Here is a 19,526-nt window from a genome sequence, read left to right as displayed (position 1 = left end):
TGACAAGTTGTATAGTTGAACAAGCAATAACTTCATTTTTAATCTATTTTTTATTATGTAATAACATTCTAAGATGCGTGGAATACATCTTCCGCATTTAACTTACTTTTTTGCGACCGAGTGATTAATTGATTACATTTTACGCAAGTTCAGGGGGCTAACTGAACATTTTATGCAAGTTGAGGGGGCTATCGGGACACCTTGAAAGTTCAGGGGGCCAATCAATCTTTTTGGACAAGTTCAGGGGGCAAATAATGTATTAAACCTAAAAAAACTACAAATAACAATTAAGATTGATTTGAGTGGTTAAGCGTTTCAAATCGTTTAAACTATGAGTGTTTGTTTCAGTTTTTCAAATGAGTGTTTAGCGTTTCACTTCACACCACATGAAATATAACGTTTGATTAAGTTTATATAATAGCATCGTTAACATTTTCTCTAGAAACTGCAGCATTTTGAAGCTTTTCATGCACAATGGTTTGTAGTTATTTTTTATTGACAAAATTATCTTTCTTATTTCCACAAAATATGTTTGTTCTTTAACATGATTTATATTTCTATACTATAATTACTGAAAGAATAAATACTAACAACAATAGTCCAATATAATTTACCAAACACTAATAATTAAACAGTTAATAAAAAAACAACTTACTGCAACTGCAAACAGCTAATATCTGAACCAAATGGGTTCTAGATCTAGAGTTTGAATCCTAGCATAGACATAAAGTTTAATTGGGAGAGGATCCGATTAGATAAAAATTATACTTTTAATTAAAATAAAAAATTTACAATTTTATATAACAATATTAAATATATATAAAAAAATATTTTCATTATCTAAATGGATTTCAACATCCCTAAATAAAATTTAAATTATTAACAACGGTAGGAATTCATGGACCGAATGTGACTTGGTCCAAACCCGATCCATTAAACCCGTCCATAACTTTATGAGGTTAGAGATTACGGTTTTGCCTAGTTATAAATAGATAACTAAAGGATACTAAAAAAAAGATACTAAAAATACAGAGAAACAAGCAATTAACAGTTCAATCAAGCAACACAGTGAATTCTTTCATTTATCTCAAACAAAGCTGCCGCCCCCTTAGAGTTTTGGTGCGCATTCTTAGTTCATGAACCTATGGTAATTGCTCCTTTATGTAGTCTTCATGTCGATCAGTAATACGAAGACACAGTTCGTTTCTTTCGTTGTAAATTAATGGATATGCGCTTCAAGAGATAAATTTATATATGTTATATATTTAATTGATAGACCCGGACGTCCGTCTTTTACAGGTTAAAAATAACCATCAACAAATTGCTCAAAATTAATAAAAAAAATTATTTACAAGTTTGAAATATTGAATTTCATTCTATAAAATAACAAAGGTAAAATATAAAAATAAACCTTGTAGTTACACCTATTTTCGATCGACATCATAGTGGTTTAAAAATTTATAAAATGGTACCTTGTGATTCATTCTGTTAGCAAACACATAGGCCCTATTTGGAAATTAGCCGTTAGCCGTTAGCTGTTAGCTGATTACATTAGTTGTTAGCTGATAGCTGATTACATTAGCTGATTTAACTAACTGATTTGACTAGCTGTTTGTGTAGACCTGTTTGGTAAAAATTAGCTGATTGATAATAGCGGTTTATGTAAAAAGACGAATAAGGGCATTAATTTTGACGCATGAGAAGAGGGAGTTTATCTATTAGGGTTAAAGAAGTCCATTAATTTTAATATTGTAAAACGCTAATTGAAAGAGCTTTTTCTAAATTAGCGTTTTCATCCCAAAACTCTCTCCCAAACCTCTCTCCACCAAACACTCCAATCAGCGGTTTCAGTGGTCAAACCTCTAAAGTTGGTCAAAACCGCTCTTTTTATCCCAAAACGCTCTTTACCAAACAGGGTCATACCAAATTGACTAATAGTGTTAAAAAGGTCTAAAGTCAAAGGAAAAAAAAGTTAATTTTATCTTTATATATTTATTTATTTTATAAATTAACCTCCTTATTATATAACTATCACAAACAAACCCCAAAATGAAAAATAAAAATTAATTATACCATCTTTTCTATTTTTCTTTGATTTCTTATTTTTCTTATAGTTTCTCTCTCTTCTCTTTATTAATTTTTCTCTTTCTAGAATCAATTCAACATAAAAGCAATGGATGAATATGTTCGGATATATCGAAAACTCAACTTTCTCTTCATCCAAAGTAGTATACTATATTTCGAATACCATTTGAAAAACTGTTTCTTCCTCCAAGATATGAGTTTGCTTTTTCTTTTTGTATGGATTATAATAGTTTTCACCTGATCAGTAGATTTGATCAATCACATCATATATATATATACTTATTAAATTTAAACTGTAGGATTATTTGATCATCCATTAATATCCATGTAACCAAAAAAAAAAATCATATTATCATCGTTGTTAGAAATTAGTAGCGCCACAACATTAATTTATACGTAGATAAAGAAAGGGACAGCGTACAAACGGTAAATAAACAAATAAAGAAAAAGCACAAACACCGCCATTATTATTCACACTACAGTACAGTTGCAGACAAACAAACTTCTCCTTTCATGGCTTCTCTCTCCCTTCTTCTCCCCTCTATATTTTAATCTCCATTTCCATCCTCTTCTCTTTGTACCATTCTCAGATCTACAATTATCCCCTTTCTAATCACTCACTCAAATCACTTATTTACACACCGACAACAACAGAATCTAACTATTATTTTACTCCAAATCGAATCATCTAAACCTCCACTTCACCAGAAATGCCGCCGTCGGTGCTCTCCCTCGTCTTCCTCGGGATTGCGGTTTTGATCCTCTTTCAGGTTCGTTCTGCGGTGGCCGGAGTGGTGACTTGCTCCGGTATAGTGCCAATGCGGTACAGGTACGATAAGGTGTCGATAGCGGATTTTGGCGGTGTCGGTGACGGGAAGACGGTGAATACTAAAGCGTTTCGTGAGGCGATTTATCGGATTCAGCATCTGAGGAGGAGAGGTGGTACGCTGCTTTATGTGCCGCCGGGTGTGTATTTAACGGGGAGCTTTAATTTGACTAGTCATATGACTCTTTACTTGGCTAGAGGTGCTGTTATTAAGGCTACTCAGGTTTGTTTATGCTTAATTATGCTTCTTAAGCTTACTTAATTTTGTGTTGTTTTGATGCATTTGAGCTCCTAATCTTTTAATTTGATGCATTAAGCATACATTATTGAGCTTCTAGTTTGTTTCAGTTGATCTCCTAATCTTTTAATTTGATACATTGAACATACATTGAGTTTCTGGAGTATTAACCGGACCGCTAGCATTATTTTAAGTAAATTTGATTAGTCTCTTGGTTACCTTTTCGTTAGCATTATGTTGCAATTTTAGCAAAGAACAAGAGTTTGGAGTAAATAATTCATAAAAATGTCTTCCAAAGTAATGCTTCACATGTCTAATTTTACAGGTCCGGTGCAGATCATATGTGAAAAGATTATAAAATTATATTTTATTTTTTGAGTTGAAAAAAATCTAAATATTCCATGAAATTTAAAAATATTAATCTTCAATTCTATTATTAAATCACAGAAAAAAAAAACTTCAAATTCTTTTTTATAACCAGAATAAGGAACAAATTATTACGTTTGAAATTAAAACAATTTGCTAACAGTTAAAATTATTATGAGTATTTTTGCATTTTATTCCTAGGTTTTTTTTAACGTGTAGGAATTTGATTGAAAAATTAGGACCTTATTCAGAAAAAATTAAACAGATTAAAAGGGCCTAAATATGTTTTTTTCCTTTTAAGCATATATTTGTATGCATTGGCCGTTGGATCACCTTAATAGTTTTTAGAATCTATTTGGTTCACTTCTTGTGCTGATCTTGAACTTGACGGATTCAAGAGGGCTATCCATTTGTTAATGAAAAATTCCGGAAAATTTTATGTAAGCTCTGTATGGAACTTTAATTTTAATATCAATTGAGCAAACATAGATCACCAGAGAGCACCCTAAATATTATTCGTCAGTAAATCTTGGATCCATCAATGTTTACTTGTAGGTGGCAGATACTAAGAGGGATGCTCCCAAAATAGCTATAAGCAGCTATTTTTCGATTATAACAACACTTCACATTTAGTAAAACAATAGAAAATCCAAACAAACACTTAAATATAGGGATGAATTTGGATTTATGTAAATGGATAGTGTTCATATCATGTCTAAAATCATAACCCACTAATTTATATTGAAGTTTAGCATGTTACGTATGATTTTGTTAATGTTTTTAACTATTTATATGATTTTAATTAACAGATCAACTGAAACCTAACATTACAATTTGATCTTACCCTAAATTCAACTTAGAAATCTATAGATTGATGATGGATCTAAGGAAAGAGATCTCCACTAATATGGAAAAAGACAAAGAAAAGGAATGGGTGGGTCAGGCTAAAAGAAAAAAAGTAGCATGTGCATGACATTTATAAATGTTAAACAACTTAAATAAAAAAAAACGATAGTTGGATGTTCGACAGCAAAATTAGCTGGAAAGTCCTGTCATTTATTGCTATTTCTTTAATTCTATCCACATTCAATATTGATAGTCCCCCACTACTCCAATTCATAGCTTGTAAGACCGAAAATGACCCTCCTGGAAACGGACATCGAAAAAGAAAGAAAAAAAAAAGATAAGAACGAAATTTGACCTAACGTTTTTAGTGACGTGTATATTTGATCCTAATGTATAAAATAGTCTAAATTTAACCTCAAGATCAATTTTAGCTCTATGTTACGGAAAATTTGAAAATTGTTATTATTTAACCGTCATATCGGACCTTTCAAACATCAATTTATGTCTAAGATATTTAATGTTTTACTAACACAAAATGCTAACAACTAAGTCGTCACCTATAAGTTAATCACAAATTTATTTATTTTTTGTTAAAGTGTCTAAAATGTTTACCGGTGTTACTAATAGGTTAAAATAGTTACTAAAGTTAATTTTGTGTCCATAAACTCCCTAAAGTTCAATTTTGGTGTCAATAATGTCACTGCGGTCAGATTTAAAGGAAAAAGATCGGAAAGTTGACGTAGTCAACCCAAAGTCCTATTTATGAGTTCATTGTCATGTTAAATTTTTTCACAATGTGGTTTATTTATTTTTATTTTTTGAGACTGCCAAGTGGAAAAAATTTGGTGAAAAATCTGATGTGGGATGAACTGACAAGTAGGACTTTGGGTTGACTTGCCACATCAGCCCCCGGGTTGGCTTTTTCCTCAAATCTTGCCGTAGTGACTTTATTAATACTGAAATTAAACTTTAATGATCTTATTAACTTCAGTGACCACTGTGACAAACTCAAAATTTGTGTCTATCTGTGCATTTGACTCCTTAGTCCTTACTAGTAAACACTATGCCATTGCTGATGTTCATTCAACAGGTTAAATGTATAGTTTTCTAGGACCCAAATAACTCAATTTATACCTAATTGCTCCACAAAGGGCCAATGTAAATCAATCTGTGAGAGATTCATTACAGAATGAATACATTTATTTTTATAAATGATTCTTATCGTCAAGTGTACCTATTTCAAATTTCATTCTAATCAAATGATTGGTAGCTGCCAGTATATCTCTTGGTAAAGAAAAGTATTGCAGGGGTGCTTGTGGTGGTGTCTCGTGATTTATGGGTGCTAAATTGATTTTTTGGGTGTTTTTACATAAAAAAATTAAAGCCCCGTACACAGTTTCCATAAAAAAATTCCGGTAGGTGCTGAAGCCCCCCGTGAATCCATCCCTGGCTACAAGGTATATCAAGATAAGTTTTTCAGTTTACCAGAGATCTTATCTAATAGGCCTATTTGATAAACTTCTTACTGGTATAGTAGTTCTTTCCCCTATAATTTTTCATTCCATCGAAAATCCATTTTACGGTGTAGCCGCTTATGATCTCCCCCTCTATTATTCCTCTGGCATTATGTCCTTTGCCACAGTTATGAAATTTCAGTTTGTCTCGCACTCAAGATAAATTTTTCAGTTTACCAGAGATCTGATCAAATAGGCCTATTTGATAGACTTCTTATTGGTATAGTAGCTCCCCTATAAATTTTCATTCCAGCGAAAATCGATTTTACTGTGTAGATGCTTATGATCTGCTCCTCTATTATTCCTCTGGCATTATGGACTCACCCCAGTTATGAAATTTTAGTTTGTCTCACTAAAATCCAGATAATTTGATTAAATTTCACTACAACGGTTATAATTTGTCTTCCTATACATAGTTCGTTTTTGTAGTCTTCTAATCTCGGTTAAATGCTTCAGGATACTTGGCATTGGCCATTAATTTCTCCTTTACCATCTTATGGAAGAGGGAGAGAGCGCCCCGGTGGAAGATACGTGAGCTTTATTCACGGAGATGGACTCCGAGATGTGGTTATTACAGGTAGGTTTCAAATCTCTTATTGCATTTCAGACCTAGGGGTGACAATTCATGTAAGTGAGTCGTGTTCGTATCATGCCATTTAGAGTGTGCTTCAAAAAAATTCTGTAATAGGTGAGAATGGGACAATTGATGGGCAAGGAGCAGTGTGGTGGAACATGTGGAGGCAGAGGACTCTTCAATTCACTAGACCAAATCTTGTTGAATTTGTAAATTCAAAAGGCATTATCATATCCAATGTGATTTTCCAGGACTCGCCATTTTGGAACATCCATCCTGTTTATTGCAGGTAATTGTTAAATATAGTCAAAACTGATGATATTGGGGATACTTGCTACATTGTAGATTAGTGATAATGAAGTATATTAAGGTTTAATTAATTAGTTCTTTGCTTACTACTGATATTAAATATATATAGCCGCCTATCTAGCTGTGCCGTAATAGTAAGCGATATTAAAAAGAGAGTGCAGATTTTACATTCTATATATATATATATATATATATATATATATATATATATTCACAACTGAACACTGAATCGTCTCTGTTTATGTTTTTTGCTTTAGGTCTTCACGTATCGACTTGTTGTAAGAATGTTCGATAAGATACTGATTTGTGTCCGCCTATCTAGCTGTGTCTTAATAGTAAATGATATTAAACAGAGACTGCAGATTTTAGATTCTATATATATTCACAACTGAACACAGTAGAATCCTCTCTGTTTATGCTTTTTTGCTTTAGGTCTTCACGTATTGACTTCTGTAAGAATGTTCGATAAGAAACTGATGTGTGTCCGCCTATTTAGCTGTATCGTAACAGTAAATGATATTGAACAGATAGTGCAGATTTTAGATTCTATATACATTCGCAACTGAACACAGTGGAATCCTCTCTGCTTATGTTTTTTGCTTTAGGTCTTCACGTATCAACTTGTGTAAGAATGTTCAATAAGAAACTGATTTGTGTCCACCTATCTAGCTATGTCATGATAGTAAGTGATATTAAACACGCAGTGCAGATTTTAGGTTCTATATATATTCACAACTGAACACAAGTAGAATCCTCTCGGTTTATGTTTTTTGCTTTAGGTCTTCACGTATCGACTTGTGTAAGAATGTTTAATAAGAAACTGATTTGTGTCCGTCTATCTAGCTGTGTCGTAATAGTAAGTGATATTAAACAGAGAGTGCAGATTTTAGATTCTATATATATATTCGCAATTGAACACAGTAGAATCATCTCTGCTTATGTTTTTTGATTAAGGTCTTCACGTACTACTTGTGTAAGAATGTTCGATAAGAAACTGATGTGTGTTTTCTCGATTACAGCAACGTTGTTATCCGATATGTTACAATCTTGGCCCCTCACGATTCTCCCAATACCGATGGAGTTGATCCAGGTAACGAAGATACAACTTTTTCTCTGTGATTTGGTGCTTTGTTGGTCTGTTTTTCGGGTTGAAACTGTGTCTAAACAAAACTGGCCCCTGTTTGTGTCAATTTCAGATTCAAGCACCAATGTCTGCATAGAGGATTCTTATATATCTACTGGAGATGATCTTGTTGCTGTAAAGAGTGGGTGGGATCAATACGGCATTGCTTACGCTCGCCCTAGCTCCCACATTACAATTAGGCGGATAACGGGGTCATCTCCATTTGCGGGTATTGCAATCGGCAGCGAAACCTCTGGCGGAGTTGCAAATGTCTTTGCTGAGAACATAAACCTCTACAATATGGGAGTCGGCTTACACGTGAAAACAAATATTGGCCGGGGAGGGTTCATACGAAACATCACATTTTCCAATGTCTACATGGAGAATGCACGGTTAGGGATAAAGATTGCAGGCGATGTCGGGGATCATCCCGACGAAGGGTACAACGCTAATGCTCTTCCAATCGTCAAGGGGATTAGATTTCAAAGTGTCTGGGGAGTGAAGGTTCTGCAGCCGGGCACCATAAAAGGCTTGAAGAACTCCCCTTTTACGGGCATTTGCTTGTCGAACATCAACTTGCACGGTGTTCCCGGACCGAGACCAACTTCATGGAAGTGTTCTGATGTAAGTGGCTCTGCCATGGAGGTAAGTCCATGGCCATGTGCTGAGCTAGCTACAACACAGCAGACAGGTTCGTGTTCTGGTCACCTTTAAGAAAATTGTATCATTCTTTCACCAATCCTATAGACTACTACGTTTCAGAAAATTTGCAAAACTCTACATTTCGGTCACGCCGGAAAATCAAATTTACATATTCTCTCTCGCATCAATCTCATCAAATTAACAAGAATGTTAATGTAATCTATATGTTAGTAATGCAACTCCACATACTGTAACATTCTTTTCCGACTAGCCAACAAAAGCCGAGATCACATATTAATTGGGTCAAATTGTGAAGATTATCATGCCATATGTATAGTGGCAGAGCCAGAAATTCATATTTCGGTTGCAATTTTTTTTTTTTTTTTTTTTTTTTTTTTGTAGCTGCTGGTTATCATACACGGGAGAGCGAAGAATAGAAGAATTTTTGGTAGTGGTTAGAGCAGTCTGAAGTTGGGCTGGACTGTTTATATATTTTGCTAAACCCAACACTAATACGACGTGGTTTTGATTCTGAGCTATGCGAAAAATATAAATGTCCATATCGGGTTCTTCAAATTAAAGGATACAAGTAAGGAATTATAAATCAAATAGGAAGTTTTAATTTTCTAATCTTAGATTAAATATCAATTGAAAAATAAAAAGTTCGAATTTCTAGAATAGAGAAAACCGTTTAAAAGAAAGCGTTTCATATTTTGAATAATTACCGAAACGTGTCCAGAATGTTTTTCGAGAATTTTTGTTGAATTTTTGTTTCCTACATCTGATGGAAACGGTAAAACGCGTGTCATTATGAGTTCTTATGCATCATAACTCACGAGCCGATGAATTAATAACAACTTTAATCACAAAAAGCATTAGATTATAATAACAAAAGTTGCATTAGAAAAATTAATCTAAAAATGTATTTCCGACATACAAAGATAATCCGACTTACACTGTTACATGAATAACCAGACTTACATAGTTACATAGAGAATTATGTAATCATATAACATAATACGATTTTGACACAATAACTTGAATTATTGTTCCTCCCTAAAAATAGTTCAGAATACAAACTATATTACAATCAATACAACAACACCTAACACCCTAAAAACACAAATATAGGATGGTGTTTATGCAATCTTATTTACACAGATTTTAATTACCAAAACTAAATTCAAAAAAAAAAAAAAACATTCCAATAATCTAATTTAGATTCCTCAAAGATTCAGGAATCTCATAATACCCTTGATGATTCCATTCTCATGCCTTTGCGCCTCCTCTTCTTGCTCATCGTCATCGTGCTGGCGATGATGGTAACGGCGGTGGCGGCGGTGATGGTGGTAAATATGAGGGTGAACATCGCCGTTCATCTCCTCTCTAATCATCTCATCCTTGTTTAAAGAGAATCTATTCCCGCCGTGGTTATACCTGGCCCACCTCTCCAACCTCTGACCCTCGCCGGAATAAGCCGGATCGACAACCCGATCCTGATCTTTCGCGAGAATCATGTCTTTTCCATACGAGATCTCCCTCTGACCGTTGAATTGTTGACCGCCGAATTTTTGCCTGAGCTGGTGGAATTGGTGGCTGTGTCGACGGTGACCGTGGCACTTATGGCCACGGCGGATCGGGAAAAACGAACCTCGAGAGAAATGGCGGTTGAGTGGAGGCAAATTGATAACGGTGGTCAACGGCAACGAATCGGTTTCGGACTGCGATTCTGATTTCTCCTCATATTGTTCTTTCTCATCCGATACTGAATCGGTTGATTGCGCCTCCTCCGGATCAATTTCAGCTAACGTAGCTGGTTCTGATTCCGGCCGCTCACTTGGAAGTATAGTGGCGGCACCAGGCTTGGGTTCGGAATCCGGCAAGGTAACTAAACTAGGATCGCTGCTGACGAAATCATTTTTCGGCTGATCTAAAGAATAATGAGCGGAGGAGAAGGTAAATAGGAATAGAAGAACGGTGGCTGTGGCGGCGACGGCGGCCATTGGAGAAGTAAGAGAAGCGATTTTCCGAAAAAACGGAGAGCAGGAGTTTTTATATAGGAGATTTGACTGAGATCAGAAAGAAAGGCGGGTAGCGGGATTAACGGGATACCGACCACGTGGATTTTTGAAAAATCAGAAGCTGTAATTGGATATTTTTTCTTTTTCAATGATCTTCGTTTTCACACTTAAATAGGGATACGACATGCCGTTTGTAGAGGTACAATATCACAATTGATAATTTGTGATCTTCGAATTTAAGAGATAAGAGCCAAATTTAATAATACATACTTAGTCCTAACATATGAAATGATGCAAATTTAATTTTAATGTTCCTAAGTAAGATCAATTTTAATCATATGCTATCGAAAATTTGAAAAAATTAGTTTGACGGTTATTTATCACATCGAATCTTCTAAACACGTTTATCGATAAATTGTAGCAGTTTCTATATATTTTTTTTGTAACTATATATATTTTTTGCTCCAAGTGACTCACCAGGTGATCCTTGGGGAAGCGAAGGTCAGCCTCATCAGAATGTTCAAAATTCCCCTTTTATCAGCAGAAAGGGAAGGAGGAATAGCCAAATCTCGAAAGGCGTCTTTGGCTATGGCTGTCGGATCCCAGAAGCAACGGAAGGGAAAGTCAAGAGGGCAAAAGGAATCTCCCAAAATCTTCCCCTCTTCATCCTTAGTCAGACAAAATCCAAAATCAGTGAGGCTTAAAGTTTTTATTGTTCGAAGGCTTATCATTCATAAAGAAAGACAGTCTAGAAAGAACCTTCGAAATGTACAGAGCATCGTCAGTTTGGCGGCAGTAAAGAGTCCAAATATGACGGAAGAGACGTCATGTCAAGGCATATCCCAAATCTTCACAAACCTGGCCAAACCGAAAAGGTCGAGCCAAGTGTTAGGAGATAGTTGAGTGGGGCATATCCCAAGTTCTCCCAGAACATTCAAGACCCCGTCAGAAAAGAGGAGACATACTCCATTTTCGAGAAAAATCTCATAGAAACTCAGATGGCCTTCCGGAGCTTCGGTTATTACTTGATCCTGAGGAGGAACCCTAACTTCAAGGTGGGCGAACTCTAGGAAATTGGACACCACAGTGGCCAAAGTAGTAGGCTACTCGAAGTTCTTCAGATGAGAAACCTTGGGTTTTGAGGACTCGTCACCTTCCTCATCTCTTAGATTGTTTTTCATGTTGGAGCATTTGCCTTTGCTCTGAGAAGTCCCAGCACGAACCATGGTAAATAAAAAAAGAAGATAAATTTATCACGACAGAGGATAAACAAAGGAAAAGCGAGAAGGTTGGAAAAACTAGAGAGAATAGGAAATGACAGGATAAAGATGAAACCACGAAGAAGAAAGAAGAAGAGGAAAACCAAAAGACTCAGTAGATAGCGGAGGCGCCTCCAAATGTAGGAATAAGCACTAATCATTAAAGAAGCTGCCAAAACACAAGATCCTAGAACCACCCCCCAGCTGACACATCAATATGAACAGAAAAGGCTCTATGAGGATTCCGAAAAAATAAAGACTTGAAACCAAAATAACAAAATACACCTTCCACTTAACGGTTTATTACAAAATCCTGAAAGAGTGTCTTAAAGACCAAGTGATGGGGGACATCTGATATCGGGTTAAATGATATCATGCGCGTGACGTCATCACTACCCTCGTAACAGTCCAAGTCCAAACATAACAAAGGCTCAAATGCATCCAAGATGGTCCCAACATGACGGAACCGATCGATGTGGCCCAAGCCCAACGATCGGCGTGTTGGTCCCTTATAACGTAACAAGTTAGTTCCAAGGGGGGGGATAGGAACTATTTAAAATTTTAGTACGTTAAGGCTGACTTCTTTTTCTTTGAAAAGGAATTACACAGCGCGCTGAGTGAAGTAAGACACTGGCTTAATCAACTGGTGACTAAGTCAGCTTCTTTCTTTGAGTCAAGAGATAGCACTTGAGTCTATTCCTGAACTCAGATACTCAATACACACAACTCAGCGTGACCTCTTTACTTGGTCAGTTTTGTTTAAGCAAGCAATACATATATTAAAGGAGTTTAAGGTTAGAATGATGTTACTCAGCAGATTTATCCAGGTTCAGCCTCTATGCCTACGTCCTGTCCCCGGAACACGTTCCGAGCTTTCGAATTCTCTACTGAGCTCTTTAACGGTAGAGCATCAAACCTTTTACAACAAGAAGCTGAGTATAACAAGAGTACCTTCCTCTATACCTCTACTCACTCCTATTCTATTACTGAGTACTATAACCGGGTACTCAGCCTCTCCTTTCTAATTCTAGAAATGATAATAAGTTTGTCCTAAACAACAATTGCTAAGACACTTTAGATGATTGGATAATCACTCTAGACTTTTACATAGTAATATGGAAATTGGTGTAAGTATTTGCTTTGCTTTTTCACACAGATTCTTCAAGTAGAAATTTGGTCAACGTAATGGCTTGTTGAAGATCTGCATCGAATGAAGCAACTGAAAGGCCTATTTATAGTGACACTTGAGGTATCGGTTATTTCAAATTTCGAAATAACCGTTGGAGGGAAACGGCTTGATGTCGTTGTCACTCAATACATGCTCAGTGTCGTTAGCCAATCAGATTGTTGTATCTTTTGTCTTCGGTCAGTGCTGAGCAGCTTTTAGACAGACAGGCAGAATGTTTCGCCTTTTATGGCAAAGTCTTCCAGACAGCTTTCTGTGTCTTCTGAACTTTACCCAAAGTAGAAATACTTTGTCTTGAAGTTGTTCCTCGCTCAGCTGCTGTCTTGTACTCTTTGTCGTCCAACTCAGCAGCTTCGTTCCGAAGTAGATAAAGAAGGTCTTCCAGATCCTTCTTCATGCTGAGCTGCGTTTTGTTCACAACGACAGCGTTTTGTTTACACGGGCCGAGTTGTCTTGGGCCTTTGACAATCCTTTGGGCCTTTAGCCTTTTAGTCTTTATGTCTTATAAACAATTTAACTCAACATTGAACAAACACATTAGTGTAATAAATCAAAGCATTTAAACTTAGTGTGTTTTAGAATATTCTTTAATCATATACTTAAATAATTTTGTCAAATCAAAATCATGTGGAAAGGTGTTTCAACAAACTCCCCCATTTTGATGTTGGCAAAACTATTCAGTGAAGAACTCAGTTTTGAGCTCCCCCATGATAGTTGACCTTTTATAACTTAATAAACTCCCCCGTAAGGGTTGAGCTACTGACACAGTTTTACTCTAAAAATTTTAAGGTTTAATCGAGTAAGTCCTAGGTCAGTTTTCAAATAAGGTCAGCTCATGAAACAGATTCTACTAACTCAGTTTTAAGCGGAAGATTTTTGCTATCAGAGAGCGCTGAGTATTTTGTTGTTCAATGAGTTTTATAAGACAATGTTTTAATCATACAAAACAGTGTTAACAGCATACAATCAGAAGTCATTAAGAATGATAAACACAGTTGATGTATGCAAAACATAATAGCTCAGCATCGCATAAGAATTTAATTAAGTTGAAAAATTTGATGCAAGCATAGTATTAATAAGTAGTCAGCATTATACATAACAGGGATGAAAAGACTTAAAAACTAGCACTAAGCTATTTTTTCTTATGTATCAGTTTTCCCTTTCCCTTAAGCTGACTACTTCCAGCAGCCTCATGCTGAGTTCTTCCTGTTTGTTCTTTCTCCCCCGTTTTGGCAGCATTTGGAGGAGGAGGCCGGAAGGTGCTGTTTTGAGCGGCTTCAGATATTTGAGCTGAGAATTCCTTAAGCTTGAAAGTGCTTTCATTTATGCCGTCAAAGATAGCAACACCATCGTCGAATACCTCTTGAGGCACACCAATTTCAGCAGCGTTGAGGATGCTCAGTGCGTAGGCTTGAGATTTTCCCATCCAATTGAGTGTATCAGTCAGCGCAGCATAAGCCTGATGAAACATCTTGAGCAAAGTTGAGTCATAGAACTGACGCTGAATGTTGGAGTGACGCACATGGGTGAAGATTTGATGGGTATACTGAAGAATCTCATTCTGCTTCATCTGGTCAGTGTCCATCTCTGCCTTGTTTAGATTCAGAAGACGAACAGCTTCGCCAATCTGTTCTACTGAGCATTGGGAGTAGGAGGAAAGCTGATGGTTTGTCTTCTCTTGCTCAGTTTGAAGCTGGGTGAATAACTGATGAACTTTGGCAGAAGTTGCATACCCCGAGTTCGCAGCTGACAAGGCTTGAAATTGTCCTTGTAGGGAGTTGATATGTTGAACCATGGTCAGCTGGAGTTCAACCAGCTTTGTGATGGACGCCTGCTTTGGTTGTTGGGCTTGAGTATTGATCATTACACTCAGCAAGTCTTTTAGGCCTCGAACCTCGTTGAGAAGTTGAGTGACTTGTGGAAGCTGAGTGGATTCATTATTGGCAGACCCAGCAGCAGTGTCTGAATTTTGATGAAGGTCTTGGAGCAAGGCCTGAGCCGAGTTAATTATCCTTCGACCAGACTCAGTGTCAGTGAGGTGGTTGTATGAGTCTTCATTAGTTTGACCAGCTGGTGGAGGAGTGAGATTCAGTGCATCATTTGTAGTGCCAGTGGGGTCAGTGACTAGTCTTGGTGTGTCAACCTGCACTTGTTCTTGAGGATGGAGAGGTGATTGAGTAGCAGCATGGGATGCAGGTTCAGAGTCAGGCTGAAGCTGACTTTCTGTTGAAGGTTGGATAGGTTCATTGCTGACTGGAGCAGGAATTTCCTTTTCCGGCAGAGGGCTAGGTTCAGCATCTGCATTCAGAATTGGCTCGGTGTTGGTTGGGTTCACAGAAGCATCTAAGTCGGCTTGTTCCTGTTGAAGAGAAACAGAGGCTTGATTTTCAGTGTGCTCTGGCAGAGTAGTGGAAGATTTCTTGAAAAATTTCAGCTTTATAGTCGATGGATCAGTGGTTGGTCTTTTCTGTGTTAAATTATCCACGACGTCAGGCACAGTTGTTGGGTGTGCCTTGACAAGTCTTCTTCTCTTTCCCTGAGTCCTTGGAGGAGTGGGATCAGCGTGAATTGATTGATTTGAATGAGATGGAGAATTTACTCCTTGATCAGCGTCCTGCTGTTCAGTTTGCTCAGCTTCTTCTTCTGCAGTCAACTCAGTGTGAGTTGGCTCAGCATCTTCTTCACTAGCTGTCTCCTCAGTGTCATCCTGACCACTCCCTTCTCCTTCTTCTTCTTGCTCATCATCCTGATCTTCCTCATCTAACTCTTCTTCCAACTATTCAATGAACTGATCATCCAGTTCAACTTCATCGTTCTGTTGCTCAGCGGTAACACCTTGACTCTGAGCATAGTGTGAGTCGTCTGGAACAAAGAAGCCAGCAGGAATGGCATCGAGTGGACTTAACTCCGAAGAGTTCTTCTGCTTCTTACTCAGAGGTTCTTCATCAAGGTTTTCCCTTTCATCTGCCTCAGGCTCATCTTGCCTAGGTCTTTTCTCAGCTGACTTGGGCTCAGCGTGTGCAGTCGTTCCTTTGGACACAATCTTTATCCTTTTAGGAGCAGGAACGGCGCCCTTAGAGGTGCTTAGCACAGCTTTCCTCTTCCTGTCAACAGGAGCCTTAGTTCTTTTGCCCTTTTTTATTACTGTCCCCTCAGCGTTTGGGTCAGCAGCACCTTGTGGGTCAGCAGCACCTTTTGCTTTCTTGATTGGCTGATCAAACTTTAGGGCGAACAGAGCAGCAGCAGTTATTTCTGATCCTCGGCCCTTAGTTTCCCCCGTGAGCTCTACTCGGTGGTCAAGGAGAATTTTGGTAATGAGTGAACCCAGCCTTAGAGTTCCAGTGCTCCTTTGAAACCCAGCTATCAAGAATACTGGCATGTTGATGGGCTTGTATGTCAGCATATGCCATATGAAGCATTGCTCAAAGTTTGTTGCTGAGCTGGTGCAATTTATCTTCGGGTAGATGTAGTTAGTCAGCAGGTAGTGTGCCATCTTTTGGTGTTGCCCCATCGAAGTGCTAGAAATTTCACCAGCATGGCCAGTCAGTTTACAGAACGTAGTGGAGTACCCAGTAACGTCCTGATCTCCAGACTTTCTAAGAATGGCTCCTTCATTCTTAAGCTTCAGAAGGTTGGCTAAGTATTTGGGATTTACGAAGATGGTTTTGTCCTTTACCTTGGTGGCTAAATGGTCCTGGTTATCATCAGCAACACGAAGGTTGTGGTAGAATTCCCTTACTAAGTCAGGGTAGGTATTGTAGCTGATCGAAAATAGCTCGGTCCATCCATTCTTAGAGATCCACTCGTAGAATGGTTTTTCACTTTCCACAAACTCTTTCGAGAACCACCTTGAGTAGTCCATCTTGTACTCCCTGACGTTCTCATAGACCTTAGTGTAGGTTCGTTGCTTAGGTTGCTTCGCCTTGGAAGAGTTACCTTGCTCAGTTTGGGTTTTCTTGCTCGGTGTGGTAGCTTTGGTTTGATCATGTTGGGTAGGAGACTTAGGGTTTCCAGCAGATTGGTGACCGGCATCGGAGATGTTGACAGAATCGTTCGTCATTTTCGCAGAGAAGATATGAAGGATTTGAGGATTTTTGAGAGAGAAAATATTTATGCCAGAAACTTCTGTAAGCGTAAAGAGATAAAAATGGGGATTTGCCCATTATTTATAGACGTGAGAGATGGATCTTATCGAATCCATGTGTCAGTTTTGCCCTTGGGAACTGACAAGAATCCTGGCATTTATGACACATTCGGCGCATACGTCATCCTAGGTGGCTATACGCGTGCTTTTGCATTCAATGCAACGGATCAATTTACTCAGTGTGAGAATCCTAATCGTTCTATATTCTGAGTGGTCAGTTTTATACAAACGGATGGTTTAGGTAATTGGTTGCTCAGTTTGAGATAACTACTCAGTGCGCATATTTGCTCAGTATGTGATATTCTTCAATTAGCATTAAACACTCAGCATACATTTATTCACTCAGCAAATAATAGCATAGATCATTCAGCATGTCAATTCACTCAGCATGAATCTATATTTAGAACTGGAATTTACTGAAGAGGATTAAACATACCAATGGCTTCTCTCAGTATGCTGAACTGCTCACGAGCCAGTGGCTTTGTGAAGATATCCGCAAGCTGCTCATCCGTTGGGACATAGGTCAGCTTTATCTCACCCTTGAGTACATGGTCTCTAATGAAGTGATGTCTGATGCTGACATGCTTCATCCTGCTGTGCTGAATTGGGTTCTTTGATAGATCAATTGCACTTTTGTTGTCACATTTGACCTCAATTGTCTTTGTTTGAACACCATAGTCTTCAAGCTGTTGCTTAATCCATAGGACTTGAGCAACACAGTGTCCAGCAGCAATGTACTCAGCTTCAGTGGTAGACAAGGCTACTGACGCCTGCTTCTTGCTGAACCAAGATACAAGACAGCTCCCTAGGAAGTGACATCCGCTAGAGGTGCTTTTTCGTTCAAGCTTGTCTCGTCCATAGTCAGCGTCAGTGTATCCAACGAGTGTAAAATCATGAGTGTTGGGATACCATAAACCTGCGTTCACTGAGCTTTGCAAATATCTAAGGATTCTTTTTACAGCTATGTAATGAGATTCCTTAGGGTTAGATTGATATCTAGCACAGTAGCATACTGAGAACTGAATGTCCGGTCTACTCGCTGTTAAGTAAACTAGAAAGCTTATCATACCTCGATACAATTTGCTGTCTATCGACTTACCATTCTCGTCAGCACAAAGGACAGTGTCAGTGCCCATAGGAGTAGATATCGGCTTGCAATTTTCAAGATCATATTTCTTCAATATCTCCTTGGCATATTTAGCTTGACTGATGAAGATGTCATTTTTTCCTTGTTTGATTTGAAGTCCAAGAAAGAAGTTGAGTTCTCCCATCATTGACATTTCAAACTCAGTCTGCATTTGCTTGCTAAATTCCTTGCACATTGACTCATTAGTAGCACCGAAAATAATATCATCAACATATATTTGAGCCAGCAGGGTGTCTTTACCCTTTCTCTTAATGAATAAGGTTGTATCAGCTTTGCCTCTGACATAGTTTCTAGTCAGCAGGAAACTGGTCAGCCTCTCATACCAAGCACGTGGTGCTTGCTTGAGACCGTACAGAGCCTTTTTGAGTTTATAAACGTGGTTTGGGAATTTAGGATCCTCAAACCCTGGAGGTTGATTAACATAAACTTCCTCGCTTATAACTCCATTAAGGAATGCACTCTTAACATCCATTTGAAACAGTTTAAAGTTCATATAACTTGCATAAGCGCATAGAATTCTAATAGCCTCTAGCCTTGCCACTGGGGCAAAGGTCTCACCGTAGTCAATACCTTCTTGCTGACTGTAGCCCTGAGCTACAAGCCTTGCTTTGTTCCTGACTACATTTCCTTGTTCATCCAGCTTGTTGCGGAAGACCCATCTTGTTCCAATGGTCTTCTGACTCCTTGGATGTGGCACTAACTCCCATACATCATTTCTTCTGAATTGATCAAGTTCCTCTTGCATTGCGCTCATCCAGAATTCATCGTCCTCAGCATCAGCGAAGTTCTTTGGTTCCTGAACTGAGATGAAAGCTACGTTGCTGAGGTATCTCCTGAGTTGATTTCTTATCATCAGGGTATTCTCAGCGGCATCAAGAATAGCACTCTCTGAGTGTCCTCTTGGTATCCTTATCTCCTTTGGTAGATTGATGTCTTATGCTGTCTGTGTTTCAACAATCTCTGCAGGTGTAGACTGGTCAGTGAAAACAATTTGAGGTTCACTTTTACCTTTGGTCAGCCCTTGAGGGAATGACTCAGCGGCTGTATCTTGATCAACGGGAACTGAGTGTGGATCATCCTCGGTCAGCGGCAGATATCTTCCTGCAGGGTTAGTTTCGTCGAACTCAACATGTACTGACTCTTCTAAAACTTGAGTTCGTTTATTGAAAACTCTGTATGCTTTGTTGTTTGTTGAGTAGCCTAAAAAGATAGCTTCATCAGCTTTTGAGTCAAACTTAGCTAAGCT

At 37.9% G+C, this 19,526-nt stretch overlaps 1 protein-coding gene across 1 annotated transcript; it reads left to right on the top strand.

Annotated features, from left to right (window-relative positions):
• Positions 1–2,535: 2,535 nt before the first annotated feature.
• LOC136211070 (probable polygalacturonase) lies at positions 2,536–8,787 on the top strand. Its single transcript, XM_066002591.1, has 5 exons — positions 2,536–3,134; positions 6,332–6,452; positions 6,564–6,738; positions 7,778–7,848; positions 7,955–8,787. Exons 1-5 carry the CDS (start codon positions 2,796–2,798, stop codon positions 8,593–8,595), a joined length of 1,347 nt encoding a protein of 448 aa, XP_065858663.1. The 5' UTR covers positions 2,536–2,795; the 3' UTR covers positions 8,596–8,787.
• The last annotated feature ends 10,739 nt before the right edge of the window (positions 8,788–19,526 follow it).

The sequence above is a fragment of the Euphorbia lathyris genome, chromosome 1 (assembly GCF_963576675.1).
Source record: "Euphorbia lathyris chromosome 1, ddEupLath1.1, whole genome shotgun sequence".
Taxonomy (NCBI): Eukaryota; Viridiplantae; Streptophyta; class Magnoliopsida; order Malpighiales; family Euphorbiaceae; genus Euphorbia; species Euphorbia lathyris.
Note: the sequence above shows the minus strand (reverse complement) of the source record. Positions and strands in the feature narration are given on the sequence as shown.

What these genes read in the sequence shown, in the direction of transcription:
- LOC136211070 (XM_066002591.1), top strand. Translation starts at nt 2,796, where the DNA reads ATGCCGCCGTCGGTGCTCTCCCTCGTCTTCCTCGGGATTGCGGTTTTG. An exon ending in ATCCATCCTGTTTATTGCAG is followed by an intron (nt 6,739 to 7,777) that starts GTAATTGTTAAA and finishes TCTCGATTACAG; the next exon opens with CAACGTTGTTATCCGATATG. An exon ending in TACCGATGGAGTTGATCCAG is followed by an intron (nt 7,849 to 7,954) that starts GTAACGAAGATA and finishes TGTCAATTTCAG; the next exon opens with ATTCAAGCACCAATGTCTGC.